The sequence below is a fragment of the Lampetra planeri genome, chromosome 4 (assembly GCF_965212315.1).
Source record: "Lampetra planeri chromosome 4, kcLamPlan1.2.h2, whole genome shotgun sequence".
In the NCBI taxonomy this organism is placed as follows: Eukaryota; Metazoa; Chordata; class Hyperoartia; order Petromyzontiformes; family Petromyzontidae; genus Lampetra; species Lampetra planeri.
In genome coordinates, this window is record NC_136110.1 from 28,793,732 (window position 1) to 28,809,994 (window position 16,263).

A 16,263-nucleotide genomic window follows, 5' to 3' on the forward strand; every position below is an offset into this window, starting at 1 on the left:
CCTCCATCCCTCCCTCCACCTCTCTTTCTCCCCCCCTCCCTCCCTCCCCTCCATCAATCCCTCTCCTCCATTTCGCAATCTCTCTCCCCGCCTCCATCCCTCCCCTGCCCTCCATCCCATCTCCCTCCCCCACCCCACCCCCCACACTTCACGTCCCTCTCCTCCATCCCACCCACCAACAGACGCCAGATCACCCGAAGAGTCACGATCAATAAAACCAGCCGCTTGCGAAGGGAGTCAATTCAGTTTGTCTGCGCTCCCATTATGATCGACCGTTGCACGTGATCGGGGCTCAAACTTTATAGAGCGAAGGAATACATTAACTTGCTAAAGGATTTCATCTTGTTATTGGAGTCATTTCAGTTTATTCCTGAGCATTTTAGTACACCTGGTCACATTTCGATTTAAAGCTTTCGTGACTGCAGGGATTCATCTTCTTGGTTCTTTCGGTAAAGTCACGTAGAAAACGTGACTTTACCGAAAGAACCAAGAAGATGAATACCTGGTCACATGTTTATGAAATTTAAATTGTAAGGTGTCAAGTTTTACTATTTCACTGCTAGATATGTGCTTGTACATATATGTAAAACAACAACAACAACTTCATATCGTAAAGAAAAAAAAACGTAAGCGAGTATAATTAAACAAATAAAGTATATAAGTACATCATTAGGCCTCCTTTGCCAGTACCATAATAGGGGTTTTCCCCTTATATTATCAGAGTATGTTTTTGTTTGCATTTTGACCACAAGTATTGTGGTTAATGCACACATGACTCCTTGTTAAAAGGTTTCAGTTTTGTTGCCAGAAAAAAGGGGGAAACCCCTATTATTATATCAGCACACATTGCATGAGTGTGTTGGAGAGTAAATCCACAACATTTACAATTTGAGTACGACGTTCCGCTGGTGGTGACAACCAGCGTCATCGTTCTCCAATAATGAAAGTTCAGCACATTACACGCATCTCCCATCCGCAACGCACCATGATCACGCGTGTCGTTGGCTCCACGTGGCACGTTCTGCCACTAACCGCTGCTGCTGCGGCGGCGACTGAAGAACAGCAGCTTTCGATTGTTCAACAGAGTGTACCCGTGTCGGCCAGGGGAGCTGGTGCCCTGCCAACCACGTTCAACAATAACAACAACAGCAGCAATAATACTGGTAGGAACCTCCTGGTTACACCAGCCCACAGGGGATTATTGTGTCCGTCCGTCCGTCGTGCATCCAAAAATGGGAGGGGTGGGGCTGGGTGGAGAGGGGAGGGTGGGGAGGGGCTGGGTGGGGAGGGCTGGGTGGGGAGGGGAGGGTGGGGAGGGGCTGGGTGAGGAGGGTGGGGCTGGGTGGGGAGGGGTTGGTCACCCCGTGGTGCCCTTATAAAACTCAACGTTTAACCTACTCACGCCGGCTTGTGCCCGCCCTCACAGTCAGGCATATTTGCGGAATACACCACGCCGCCGTTGACCCTGGCCATTGACCGAGCAACCCAACGTTCCTAGCAGCTCCCTCCGCAGGAATGTGTTACAGAGGGATACCTCAAACGTATCGCAGTTGGGGGGGGGGGGGTGTGTTTTAAAAGCTGCGCTTGCGTGACCAAATGTAATTCTCTGAGCAAAAAAGTCTCGGAAGACAGAGAGATAGGAGGGGGGGGAGATGGAATAAAAATTCTCTCTGGCCATACTCGAGGGGTTCCATGCCGCCGTCGCAAGTTGCAAAGAGGCGCGTGGGCGGAAGACGTCAAAAAAAAATGTCACGGCGAAATATAAAATAGACGCATTGCGAGTGTCGGTTGTGAAGTTCACGCGCGCTTCAACAAGATACCCACGCTTTGCTCTCTTTGCGCGCGGCAGTGCGTTTTTTTTTACGGCTGTAACCATTTGAGCGAGACGCTGGTGTTTTAAGGATTACGTGTGCTGTGTTTTTTTTATATTTTAAAAAAAATCTGAAGACGTTAACCGAACGACGAAGCGTGGCATTCGACTCGGCTATCGGTGGCTTGGCTGCCATTCCATGGTCATTGTCATCCAGCATCAGTCAGAATCTTTATTTATTCCGGAGGAATCCGATGAGTTATAAAGCCGTTTTTTTTGTCAAAGATGTCCAGTAGGGGCACGGGGTCAGAAAGCCACAGCGACAAAACAATACAAAATCTTGATAGGAGTGCAAAGTATTGGAAAGGTAAGCAAATCGCAATAATATATTTAAAAAATCACAAATACAACTAGACTTTGTTTATTTTACCAGGCGAAGCCCACTGAGTCGTTAGCTTCTTTTTTAGAAGCGACCTGAAAACAAATGATAGCTCGACAAAGTGCCGCATCGCGTGGAAATTTATCGCAGCGAAATAATCCAAATGATCGACACGCATCCATCCCGTCTATTCGACGAGTCTGCGCCGAACCCACTGAAGTTGAATTCCGATTTAAAGCTTTCGTGACTGCAGGGATTTATCTTCTTGGTTCTGTCGGTAAAGTCACGTAGAAGGGAAATAATAAAATAATACAAATAAAACATTATAAAATAAAATTCTCACGACGTGCCCGAAACGTCGTGAGAATTGTATTTTATTATGTTTTATTTATATTATTTTATTATTTCCCTTCTACGTGACTTTACCGAAAGAACCACGAAGATGAACCACTGAAGTTGCTTAACGTCAATATGACCGATGCATTTAACATGCACGTGCCCTCTTAATCTAGGTACCAAAAATAATCCATGCGTTCATCTTTCACTCTCTCAATGTGGTTTTGATCTGAATAAGCGGCGTTATTCTCCCCCTACCTCTCCCACCTCTTATTTTAATTCCAGTGAAAGACGTCTGCTCCGTGTGAGAGTATGCTTAGCGCCCGCGTTGCTGTACTTAGTGAATTAGCATCGGTCCCACGTTGACAGAGAGGGCGACAGGCCAAGAAGGAGTGACTGCTGACTCGGCTGATTCCCGACCCGGCCGTGACAATGGGAATGGCCCTTCAGCGTGACATACTGCAGCGACGAATCCATAAGTGCTGCTATGCATATACTTAAAGGTCACTTTTGGGGAATAATTTACGATGATTCGAAGTGCATTTAAATTGATGGCCGCCGGCTCCGTCATGTCGAGATGTACACACATTTATTTATTCGCTTGACAGGGACGCGGATTTCACGATGCCTGTGTCCATTGGTGCCAAAAAAGAAGCGTGTAGTTTTTTTTGTTTTACATATTTTATTTTATTTTAAATTGGAACATTAACAGAACTGGATCATCATTTCGATGAAGCTCGTGTCATCAAAACAGTCTCGCGTGTCTCAGTATGTTTCTTCTTGGTTTCCTGCAGAGGTTGACTGTGTTTAAAGACAAGTTTTCGGTTTTTTCGCATTTCTAAACGTGCACGGCATTGTTAAAATGTTGGCGAGTTAACGCGCGCACGCGATAAACAACGGGCGATCACACAAGGCCGTGTTGGGAGTGGGCACCAGCCGGAGCAACACATTTAAAATGTACTACACCCTATCATCGGTGACCTAAGTGAGTCACTTGCTGTTGTTAGGTGAGGCTAAAGCCACAGGAAAGTCGACAAGGTCCGCTACCGACTACCAATCACAATACATAACGAATACACGACTCGAAAACAACGTACTAGCATACACAAACACAATCCCATAAACGTATCTTGAGCGTGGACGTGGATTTTATCTGTGTTGACATTGTTCACATGAAACCCATTTAGACTCCGTACGCGGCTTGAATTAATCATCGATTGGATCTCCGCTCTGGGTTTTCCTCTTTGATATTCCCTTTCCAGGATCGTTCATCAATTCCCACGCGCTTCCGGCTGGCATGTTTTCTTTTTCACCATAATTGGCAATGGTTGCGATGTATTGTTTTGTTCTCAAACCACGTGTTTATTTTATTTTCTGTCTCACTCATTACAATTGTGCGTCTTTCACGGCGGTTTTTGTTTGGTTTGTTGCCAGGAGGGATTTTCTTCAGAATTTAACACGATGCCCCCACAAACGTCATTGATTGCGCTAAAATAAATGTATTTGTACGTTACGACTTAGAGTGGAACGTAAGAGTGGAATAACGCGGTCGCTCAGAATAAACGCCTTATTCGAGACCCAAACATCACACCTCCTGGCTTTAACACCTCCCTCCCCCCACTCGCAGACACCGATGTAACCATCAACAGCATCAGAACACCAACAGTCACATGCGCGCATCTCCGTCACGAATGGAAAATTAAATATAAGTCACAACAGTGCAATTGTGTCCACGCGACTCAACCTATGGTCACACCCAGTCACCCATTGGAGTCTGCGCTCCTTCAACGGACGAGGAAATAGTAAAACTACACGAACTCCCTCCTGAAAGCCCTCTCGTGACGAGCAGACCCCCCCTCCGACATTGGCATTCAGCTCCCGGAACATGTCGCTGCTGCGCGCAGGGATAGAATACGCTACGTGCACAAGGACGCCTCACGCGGCGAGTCGAGGGGGTTGTTTGATCAACATGCAGCACAATGTCCCAGTACGGGCTGGTGCACACGGAGGCGTACACGTTGGAGCACGTGTGTGAACACTGTACAACAATCAATGTCGCGACAACGCGTGGCATGATTTCGTGACCAATATCATCCATAAGGAGGTTGTTGGGTTGTTGTTGTATTTGGGGGGGGGGGGGTTAGATCGCGTAAATATGTTGTCGTTAAAACCCACCACCACCCGACACAGCCAACTAGTAAGGGTCGTCACGTAAACAGAACGTGCCTAGTGACGAATTGGCCACGTTCTGTTTACGTAACAACCCTGGCTAGTTGGCTGTGTCGGGTGGTAGCGGGTTAACGACACATTTAGATATTTACGCGATCTAACCCAAAAAAACCTCTATTATGAATAAATGTTGCTGCTGTGCCCTCTCATTTGAGCACTTTTGATCAATCCACTTAGCCTAAAGTGACTTTAACGCATCATTCCCATTACTTGCAAATAACAGGCTTTCACGCATGATTGAATGAATGTTTTGAAAGAATCACATTTATTGAATCTAAGAATGGACATCTATTTTTTCAACTCTATCCATACACCTTCATCCCCATAATCCAGTGCTGCTACCATCCATCTCCTTCCCCGCACCTGCCCTGATCTCATCGCTCCATCTCCGCAACGACCATCCCCTCTCGGACACATTTGCTCCTTTGGCTCTATCACTCCATACATACATGCACATCTCTGTTACACGCACACACACGTGCGCGCGTATTCGCCTCTCGCAATTCATCAGCCTGCTAAGAACAGTAAAAACTCCCCATAATCTGTTCAGCTGTAGGGCTTGCCAAGTGTCTCGAGCGATAGATCAGTCATATTGATAAGTGGCCTGGCCTCCCCGATGTTTGCACACGCCGCCGGCACAACGCAGGAGCCCACCCAGCACCACGGACAGCGATCGATGGCAATTTGTTTGCAGTGAACGCCGGTGGGTCGACCCCATCGACTCACCGACACGGCCCGGCTAACCCCGCTACCACGGAACTCCCCCCGCCCCCTCCGCCACCACGGATCCCCGCCCCCTCCACCACCACGGACCCCCCACCCCTTCGGCAAAATAAATCCAGGGTGCACTTCTGAGAGTTTTCAACAACACCACAAGAAGTGTGTCTTCTCCGGACCCGAGACCACGTGGAGAAGACTCCAGGCACGTGTTGACGATGATGGCGAACAAGTGTGAGACTTTTTGACTTAAAAAAAAACTATTTAAACATACTCTTTGGATGTTTCGGTAAAGTCAGGTAGATATAAAAATAAAATTAAAATAAAGTGAATAAAAAATGAAAAAATAATAATAAAAATAATAATAATAATAACTCCTTAATGTCGACTGTAGCCTGCTTCTTAATCGGAGTGAGTGTACTGGCAGTCTATAATGTAGACTGTAGCCTGGTTCTTAACCTCGGTGAGCGTACTGGCAGTCTATAATGTAGATTGTATCAATGGCTATTAAACTGAGTGAGCGTACTGGCAGTCTATTATTTATATATATTTTTATTTTAGTTTGTATTCACTTTCTTTTTATTTTTATTTTTCTATCTACGTGACTTTACCGAAAGAACCAAAGAATATGAATTCCTGCAGTCACGATAGTTTTAAGTCAACATTTAAACATACATTGCGGTGTCATCCGTTCTTTTCAATTAAAAAAAACGATAGTCCCGTACAAGTGTTAACATTGTTTTGAAGCACCCTGTCCTGCAAGAGGGCGGGGGTGGACTTAACGCGATGTCACCGCCACCAAACATGGGCAGCCCCCCCCCCCCCCGCATTAAACGCGCCGTCTGTCTACAAATGCGCGGCGGTCGAATGGAACGCGTGGCTCGTGCTCGATAACTGCGAAACCACGCCACAATGGGGCAGAGGTCGCAAACGGGTTTCGATTCCTTACCCGTACCCGGCCGCACCAGGGTCGCAAACGGGTACCCGTACCCGGTCGTACCCGTAGGGTACGGGTATCGGGTACCTGATTGCGACCTCTGGGATGAAGCCATGTTGCATGCGGGGGTGGGTTGATTCTAGGAACTTGAATTGTGAGAAGAGACAAGACGTTGGGAAATGAGTGACAAACGGTCACTCACCAGTGACTCACGGCCTACCCGTACCTGTACCCGGCCGCACCAGGGTCGCAAACGGGTACCCGTACCCGGCCGGGTACGGGTACCCGGCCGGGTACGGGTAGCCGGGTATCGGGTAGGGTACGGGTATCGGGTACCCGGTTGCGACCTCTGCAATAGGGCTACGATGTAAGGCGGCAAGAGGTTCAGCGGGCGACCATCCCTCGTTGCGCTGTTGCATGTCAAGTGCTCGCGTTGTCTGTGCCAGCCGCCCTTCAATCAACCCACACCGGTCAAGTGTGGGCATTCAGTTCCCGTGGGAAGGCCCTCATCCAGCAGTGGATTGGCAATGGGGCTGCGGCGTTTTGCGCGTGTGACGATGGGACGGGGCATTGGCTCGGCCTCAAGAGACGGAGGGTGATTTTTAGATGCCGCGGAGTCCCTAGAGGCCAATGTGTGTTGAGGCCAGAGCGGTAAACAAGCGGAAGACTGTACATATTTATTGGGCGTGCGAAGATTTACCCCAACCCCAACAGCGCCCCAGGCGATTCTATGGATTTTCACGTTAGCAGGGTTGTGTTTAATTAAAGAATATATTTGTTTTGTCTTCATGTGGCTGCTTCCTTTGGTGTGTTTGTAATTATATTCATGTACAGCCACTGTTTAATGAGGGCCTCCCCATGCCATGCGCCAGCAAGGGAGTTATTTGACCATATTTTACCTTGAACAAAATTAACTGCCGGTGCAGTATTCACGAATAATTCGAAGGGACAGAAATTACATCGGTCGCTTAAAAAAGAGCGTTTCTTTTTTTGGAATCATATTATTGATTTTTAGCAAATGATACTCTTGCTAATTATCGGCTGATAGATTACGCTTGTGTCAGCAGATTAATGACCTTGTGTTCTTGTGCCTACCTGTCAACGCACTGCTTTGGTGGTAGCTGCAACAACGCAGGGGACGCTGCGTTGACGCAGCACCACTGAAATCCTGGGTTTAACAAACAGACTGTTGGGGCAAGTGCTGTTAGCGAGCACCTATGAAGGCAGGAACGGCACACGAAGGGGTGGGTGGTCAGCACCACGCCCGGCCGCCTTTGTCTCCCCAGTGGCGATGGTAACTTACCACACAAGTTACTCATTTTAGACTGAGTCGACCTAGGGGAGGCCCAGGGACCGGTTAAAATAATCGTCACTGGTGTTTGCCGTGAGCTTGAATCGAACTCCTGTCGACAGATTTATAGCGCAGGGCTCTAACCACTACACTACCGTTCCCCACCACCATCACTGCGACCACCAATATTTTGACTTGTCAGAAACAAGCTGTTCTCTGTAAAAGGACGTGTGGGAGACTGCTTCCCCTAGTGTGTGAATCAAAGATGCCTCTGCAAGGGATCTCAGGAACAAGTTCTGTAGTATTTGCTTCTGCAGGTTGTTCTCTACCAAATGCACTAAGGCACGACTCTGTGGAGAGCTCCAAATGGATTCTTCACCTCACGACATAACCCTAAAAGTACAGTTGGAAATGAAATAACGCATTTTAAAAATGTAATTGTTGGCTAAAGGATCATTATGATTATTATCATTATTAAGACGTTCATCAATAACCTCATGACATTTCCCGAGCAGTTCGTGAGATGCTGCTTGGAGACGTTGCAATTTTCCGTTGAAAGTCATTGTAACAAGGTCACGGTTCAATCACCCGGCATGACAGTTAAAACAATGGGCATCTTTACAAAAACCCAAATCTGTGCACCCAGCTGCATGCGTGGGGTACACTACAGTGCTGAACTTCTTTCGCACTGCACGTAGCCAACTGTGCTAATCGAAGGTGTGGGGGATGCACAACAACTATGGGTCTCCATGTGAGTCTATGGGTCTCTGCGTGAGTCTATGGGTCTCTGCGTGAGTCTATGGGTCTCTGCGTGAGGCTATGAAACTGTTGAACTTCTTTCGGAGTCAGTCGATCGGCAAGCATGTCGTGTGCGATGGAGTCAAAGTCTGGCCACTCCCACCTCTGCCAAGATGCCTCGACCAGCGTCGAGGAGTCGGCCGAACACTCTTCCGGAGGGGCCGTCTCGAGCGATAGCCCCTTCAATCAGCGGTGGCGCGGGCGAGCAATTGCAGGGCTGCGCTTTTACAGTCACCCTTATTGGGCACGCGCGATGCTGCTCCCTCTCGGAATGTTGCACCGACGGTCATCGTCACCACCGCGCGTCTCCCGCAACGAGCACGCGCACGCACGCGCACGCACGCGCACGCACGCACGCGCACGCACGCACGCGCACGCACGCGCACGCACGCGCCCAATCGACGCGTTCCGACAGCCGCCACCAAAAACGCGGCGCGCTCTTCATAATTATGCCGGACGACTGAACTCCAACCGCACGGGCAGGACCGCTGCACGTCAACGAAAATCAATGGTTCAATCAAAGTGATTAACTGCTGCAGTAGCCTTTGAGTTATTTTTTTAATCTCTCTCTCTTTCTCTCCCCCCCTCGCTTAGTCTCTAAAGGTGTTGTTCTCTTCACGGTTCGGGCTCAGCGCGGGTTCGGTTTTGTCGTCGTTGTATCTCTCTTCGTCCGTTTGCCCGCGCTCTGTCTCTCTCTCCGTATACGCGAGTCAGCGTTGTTCGTGCACGCGACGCCGCATCGCGGAATCGGTCTTGACGGGCGTGGGCCGCCTTCATCGCAGCACTCTGTGCCGCCTGCGTTAAGACGTGCCGCGGCTGGTTATTGGAAGAGTGGAGTTCCCATGAATAAATAACGATGCTTTTATTTAAATGCTGAATGGACTCCGAAGTGCACCTCCATACTACCCACCTGCGCATCAGCAATGAAAACGCCACTGTTTTGACACACACAGTGAAACGATCTCCACTGCGTTCTCATCAAGGAACATGAACCGCGATCGCGCAAACCCCGGTCATCCTCGCAGCGGATCGTTGGCGAAACGTCGAACAAAGACGGCATCGCGCGGCGCTTTCAGATCCGCTTCTGCGGCCGTCTGGAACGCTCCTCCTTCCGACATTAGGAAGCCATTGCAGCCAAGCACTTTTAAATCACCTAGTTTTAAAACGAATTTCTTTAGAACTGCTGTTTGCGTCTAGTTTGTTGTCCTTCCCCCGCACTGCCGATTGGCTGGCTACCTACGACGCGAAAGAAGTTCAACGTGCATGTCCGGCTCACGGCCACTGACTTTTATTTATTGTCAATACGGCGTCTCTAATTTGTGTTTGTTCCCCGATCCACGTGTTCCTATTCGTCGCTCTCCCGCTCTCGGTGTAGCTGCAAACAGGGGCCCACTTCTTACTCTCACGACGCACGCGTCGAATTGCGCGCCTAAGAAACGATGATTTTCAAACGTCGTCTTAAAGTGCTTTGGATTGGTCGTTGCAGGTGCTAGAGGTGCCTACATTCACAGCAGCGTTGAAATAAGAACAGAGTTGCGACTCCAGAAATCACGACAATCGAATCCACGCTTGGCTAGATCGCAGGGCCAGAACAATGGAGCGTGGCGAATAGGCAACTTATCACCACCTTGTAACACAACCTTACAACAATAATCATAATTTACGGACATTTGTTAAATCCGCTACTTTGTCGCAATGGTCGATAGCGGGTTTTGGTGACCGGTCCAGATGTTTCAGTTTCATTGATTAGGTATAACCCTGTGAGCCATGCTGGCTCTTGACAAAACAAAAACATGAACAAGAAACATCTTAAAGTGACTACACGCAACAGAAAAATCCTGGGAAAAACAGCAAAGTATTCCAGAAAAAAACACCGTATTTCAACGCTGTGTTAGCCTTGGCCGGGGAATCGCATTCAGGTCACCGGGTTTATCAGCACATCGCGTTTCACTTATGTCTGCAGGGACCAAACACGCCTTGCTTTTATCCACCAGGGCCACTGAACCGATACGCAGATGCGAAAAGCCCCATCCGTGGGCATTACAACACAGAGAACAGCACTTTACTTGAGCGGAATTCGCAACGGCGCGGGGAGTTTAGCGTGCAAGGCCGCGCCATGAAGTTTCCCCGAGAAATAAATTGCGTTTCTCTCCGACGCAACGCTGCCTAGCCGCACGCCGGCAATAAAACTCCGCCTCGTGTGAATGGAGCGTCGCCAGAGTTTTGTGACAGCCTCCAGTTGTTAACCTGCGCTCAAACGGGGAGGTCGTTCCTTCTCTACTGCAGCCCTCACCGTCAATGCAATTCCCATTTTTATATTCTTAGGTTTGTTTTCGTTAAAGTCACGTAGGTAAAAAAATAAAATTAATAAAAGTAAAATAAAAATAAAATAAAAATCACGACGTTTCGGAGGCAACACAAGCTTCCTACGTGACTTTACCGAAAAAAACCTAAGAATGTGAATCCTTGCAGTCACGAAAGCTTCAAATCTAGAATTAATGCAATTCCCGTCCACCGCCTGTCCGCACTGATGAGGCCCCCCCCCCCAACTCATATTGAGGATCGAGGCTCAAGACCATCCTCTTGTTTTCCGCCTGCGATTCCCTCTCTCTCTCTCTGTGTGTGAAGCGTCTTCGTTTTCACGGCTCAAGCTAAAGATGTCCATCGTGGCCTAAGCCGTCGATGCTACCACCACACCTCAGGGCTCCGCGATGGCAAAATGTTAACTCCATCGCCTGGTATGGGGCCGTCCATAAATGACGTCACGCGATTTTGGACGATTTTTGACCCCCTCCCCCCCTCGTCACACGGCGTCACAAAAAGTCAGACCCCCAATCAAATGACGTCACAAAGCTCTGACCCCCCCCACCCCAAAAAAAACATGCTGTTAATCGAGTTAAACTATTGTCATTTATGAAAAAGTCTATTTAATGAAGTAGAACGTGTTGTCTATATTTATTTAAAGTTGCGCATTTTGATGTGACGTCACATTTCTCAAACCCCCACCTCGTCACAAATGTCTGACCCCCCCCCCCCCCCCTAGGTGCGTGACGTCATTTATGGATGGCCCCTATGCAGGTGCCGTGAGTTCGATCGCGTGGATTTTTCTCCGGGTCCTCCAGTTTTTCCCCTCCACATTTAGAAACAACACGCGCTTAAGAGTATTTGACTGTTATACATTTCCACACGATAAGCCACTTCGTTGTGACCACATCGCCTATGCAAAAAAGCTATGTAGCTCAGTGGGTCTTACCTGGTAATATTTAGAAGTTTAGTTTGAGTTTAAGCCGTCGCAGCTGCTACGCAGCAGACAAGAAAACGTGATGTATGTCCTGTATGTCGAACTTATTTCGCACCGTACGTATCGTAGGCGTGACTGCCTGTCACTGATCTGAAGCTGTCTATCTCTGCTTTCCCTGCACAGACATAAAAACATCCCCCACCCACCTCCCCAACAACAACAAAATTAACCCGTAAAAACAAAGTTTTTCACTTTAAATCCTTTATATGCGTGGCGGCTAGAGTCCTCTCGTCCTCTGGCTTGAGATGGCTGCCACCTATGGGTCAGATGATTGTCTGCCACCATTAAGCAATTGGTAATTAAATATTTAAAAACATTTTGGAAAAAAAAATTCACGAAAATAAATTGTCACGCACAACGAGTCTGTGTGCAAAATGTCAGCTCGATTGGATCACGGGAAGTGGGTTAAAAAACGACCAAAAGATGTGCACGGTCGTAAGCAAGCAAGCAAGCACGCAAGCACGCAAGCAAGCAAGCAAGTGAACTTAATATAAAGGATTTAAAAAAGAACCCATCTTCTGTTAAACTCTCAAGATATCCCCCCCCCGCCCCCCGTCTATGTCTACATTGTACTCCACTGGATCCCACTCGCCTGCCCCCGTGCATTATTCCCACGCGCGGATCGAGCCCGATTGCCAGGCAAGCCCAGCCCCCCTTTTCGAAATCACAACTTCCAGGCCGAAATATTATCGAGCTCATTGTTCAAGAGCCAGAGCCGGAGCCAAGCACGAGCTTTTTAAAATAATAATAAATAAAAACAACGCATCCCAGACGATTTAAGAGGCGCTCGCTAAACGGGGCAACCGTTAACCCCTCCCCCCCTCCCCCCACGTTTCAATAGCAAATCGACCCGGCGGGTTGCATGTCCCAATTACTCCAACGCGCGCGCCGCGTGAGCCTTTGCCGACGAGCCGCTTGCCCATGAGGCTAATCACGACTGCACTTGGCCCAATGGGGCTGCTGTTTGGTACAGAGAGCGCCTCCCCGTCATGCTGCTGCGATGGGGGTGAAACGCGATCGACGAGAGAAGCACGGAGTTCATTTCTGCCGAGTCTGTCTGCTTTTACTCTTTGGTTTTTTTCGGTAAAGTCACGTAGGCAAAAAATAAAATAAATGAAAAGAACTCAATTAAATCACGACGTTTTGGGCGCAACACAAGCGTCCGACATCAGGTGGGTCGCTTGTGTTGCGCCCGAAACGTCGTGATTTAATTTAGTTGTTTTCATTTATTTTATTTTTTACCTACGTGACTTTACCAAAAAAGATCAAAAGAGTATGAATTCGTGCAGTCACGAAAGCTTCAAATCTAGGGTCTGTCTGCGTTCGCCAACGCCGTAGGGAATGTCCGCGCCCGGCACAGCGCGTCCAGCCCCCGGTGGAGCTGCCTTTGTCCGTCGGGTTTCTACTCGTCGGGTGACCGGGCGACCTCGAAATATTCAGCGATACATTAAGGCCTCATCATAACCGTTGTCTAGGGCAGGGGTCGGGTCTTTAAGGACTGCTGCTTTCGTGGCGTTATTGATTCAGGGCCACCGACTCGTATTCACCACAAGCATTGCCGCTCTTAAAATAGGAGGGTTTTTTATTTACATAATCCGAAGAGAATTGCTCTTCTTGTCGTCTTGGTTTGAGTCACAATGCGTGCCTTTAAAAGGTTTTATTTTAATGTTAGTGTACGTACCGGCGTATAGTGCACCTTGTGATGGGACACAGGCCGGTTGTGTGTGCTAAGATTCCCAAACCCAATTTTCTTCGTGACCCACCATGGGACGTGAACCTTTAAATTTTCGCCATTCTCCTCCGTAAATTGTCGTTTGTCTAATCAAGAATTTTACACGCCGCGGGTGCCCAATACTTTTCCTGAACACATCCCACGCGATGGAAAGCACCGATTCAAGCTGAGAATGCTGTGTACATCACGTGTCAATCCCCTCGTAGCGTTCTCTCCTCGAACCCAGCGGCTGGGTGTTCACCGCTTGCTGCAGAAGTCCGTGGTTCGAAACCGGCAGGCCGCCCTGGTTAACACCACTGAGTGTACCGTGTGTAGCTGTACATATGCACCCACTGTATCTCTGCGGGCAGTACATTTCCTGTGATGTCATTTGAAAGTAGTAGGCCATCGTATGCTGGTGTCATGGTCCCAAAGTTTCCCAATATTTAAAATAAGCTGCAACTTCAGTGTTATTACCATATAGCGGCATCGCCCCCTTTGGGTGAAAGCAATGCAAACTATTCCTGAGAAAGAGCACCTTAGCGGCAGAAGCCTTGCCTTGATATAAGCATGGCGCAAGTACCACGTGATGGATAAATCGCGTTATAATAATATAATATATAGTGGGTAAAGCACAGTGCGCGATAACACGTGAGATGCGTACGTGGGCTGATCAAAGACCGAGGCGCGTGGGTAGCATCTAGAAGCATCCAGCAGCATCCCAGTGCCTTGTTGTGTGATGCTGCTATGCCGAGGCGGCCGTACGACCGCTTATTCCTACTCGCGCGACGTTGTTCCGTTCACTCGATCGCGTTATATCCAATTGGCATCCGCGTTATATATACATGAAAATACGTTCTCCTAAATACATTGATCGCATTATACAGGGTGCTTTAAAAAAATGTGAACATTTGTTGACGATGATGGCGAACAAGTGGGACTGACTTTTTGAAGTTATTCAACATACATTATTTTGTTGTCATGTTACAGTGGAGTATTATCCGTTCCTTTTTCCCATCAAAAACGATAGCCCACATAAGTGCTAACATTTTATTTGAAGCACCCCTGTATCTCCAATTCGCCTTTATAAAAATTAAAAAACACGCCTTATAGGAGAACAGATTGTACCAAATTTTCTACATTTTATTTTATATTATATTATTTTATTATGTTTTATTTTTATTATTTTAGTATTTCCATTCTACGTGACTTTACCGAAAGAACCAAGAAGATGAATCCCTGCAGTCACGAAAGCTTTAAATCGAAATTTCTCAATTCTGTTCAATGATCCTCCCCCTCCACCTTCCTCCTCCTCCACCTCCACCACCACCACCACAGTTGAGAAACCTGAGCCTGGAGGAGCTGCACATGAGACTGGGTGCACTCGACCCCCTGATGGAGCAGGACCTGGAGCAGCTGCGCCGACGCTACCAGGCAAAGCGGCAGCCCATCCTGGACGCCATCGACGGGAAAAAGCGCCGCCAACAGAACTTTTGAGCGGAGCCTGCCGGGCTGCAGGGTGAGGTTCTCAGCCACGCGGGGCGTTGTGATCGAGCCATGACATCGGACAGCCGACTACAACAACAACAACAAGATCTTCTTGGTTCTTTCGGTCGGTAAAGTGACGTAGAAGGGAAGTAATAAAATAATAAAAATAAAACATAACAAAAAAATTATTCTTTTAGTACTTCCCTTCTACGTGACTTTACCGAAAGAACCAAGAAGATGAATCCCTGCAGTTACGAAAGTTTTAAATCGAAACAACAACAAGAATCACCGATCAGAGATGTCGCCACCCCCCCCCCCCACCCCATCAATTGTATTTGGAAGCAAAGCAAGCACGTGGCGTCATGTCTTTGCCTGCCACGTGTGGGTCGTTGCGGATTGCGAGTCGATGTTTGAATTCGTAGCGATGCAACTCGGTCGAACCGGCACAGCCAGCTCCAGAGTGGATCGGGAATTCATATTGGAAATGTCGATGAATTGGCACTGGATGTATTGGCAATCGATGTATTGGCAATATTTGGATCGAGTCGTCGTGTAACCCACCTATATTTGATTGGCTTCACATCAGCAGGTATCGGTGATGGTGTCGTAGTCGGCTCTAATTGCACCATATTGCCCCGTCGCCCATTCGTAAAACAGCTGACGTTGAAACGGCGTCGAGTTTTTGTTGTTGTTGTTGTTGTTGTTGTCGTCATTGCGACGGCGCGTGCTGCGCCGCATAAACAACAACATCGTCGTCCTGTTTTATTTGCTTCGTTTAAAACGCAACAAAAGTAGCATTGCTAGAGGCGCAGGGCGGCCCCGAGCAAAACTCCGCGGTCGACGCGACACTGGTGGGTTGATTCTCTTTTTTAAATCATTTATATTAAGTTCGCTTGCTTGCTTAGGACCGTGCAAATCTTTCGGTCGTTTTTTAACCCACTTCCCGTGATCCAATCGAGCTGACATTTTCCACACAGACTCGTTGTGCGTGACAATTAATGTTCGTGAAATTTTTTTTCCAAAATATTACACTTTTTAGGACAAAAATATGATATTGAATTACCAATTGCTTAATGGTGCAATGCAATCATCTGACCCATAGGTGGCAGCCATCTCAAGCCAGAGGACGAGAGGACTCTAGCCGCCACGCATATAAAGGATTTATAGTGAAAAACTTTGTTTTTACGGGTTATACTTATTTTTTCTCCGACCGGTATCGTGATGATTTAAGGGCTGTTTGATGTTCGTCATAATAATCGCGGTCCG

At 47.9% G+C, this 16,263-nt stretch overlaps 1 protein-coding gene across 1 annotated transcript in view; it reads left to right on the forward strand.

Annotated features, from left to right (window-relative positions):
- LOC144717983 (serine/threonine-protein kinase 3-like) overlaps positions 1 to 15,117 on the forward strand; it is a 52,488-nt gene extending 37,371 nt beyond the window's left edge. Inside the window, exon 6 of the mRNA XM_078593843.1 lies at positions 14,848 to 15,117. Coding sequence (XP_078449969.1) covers positions 14,848 to 15,006 — 159 coding nt within the window. The 3' untranslated portion in view covers positions 15,007 to 15,117. The remainder of the gene's footprint in view (positions 1 to 14,847) is intronic.
- The last annotated feature ends 1,146 nt before the right edge of the window (positions 15,118 to 16,263 follow it).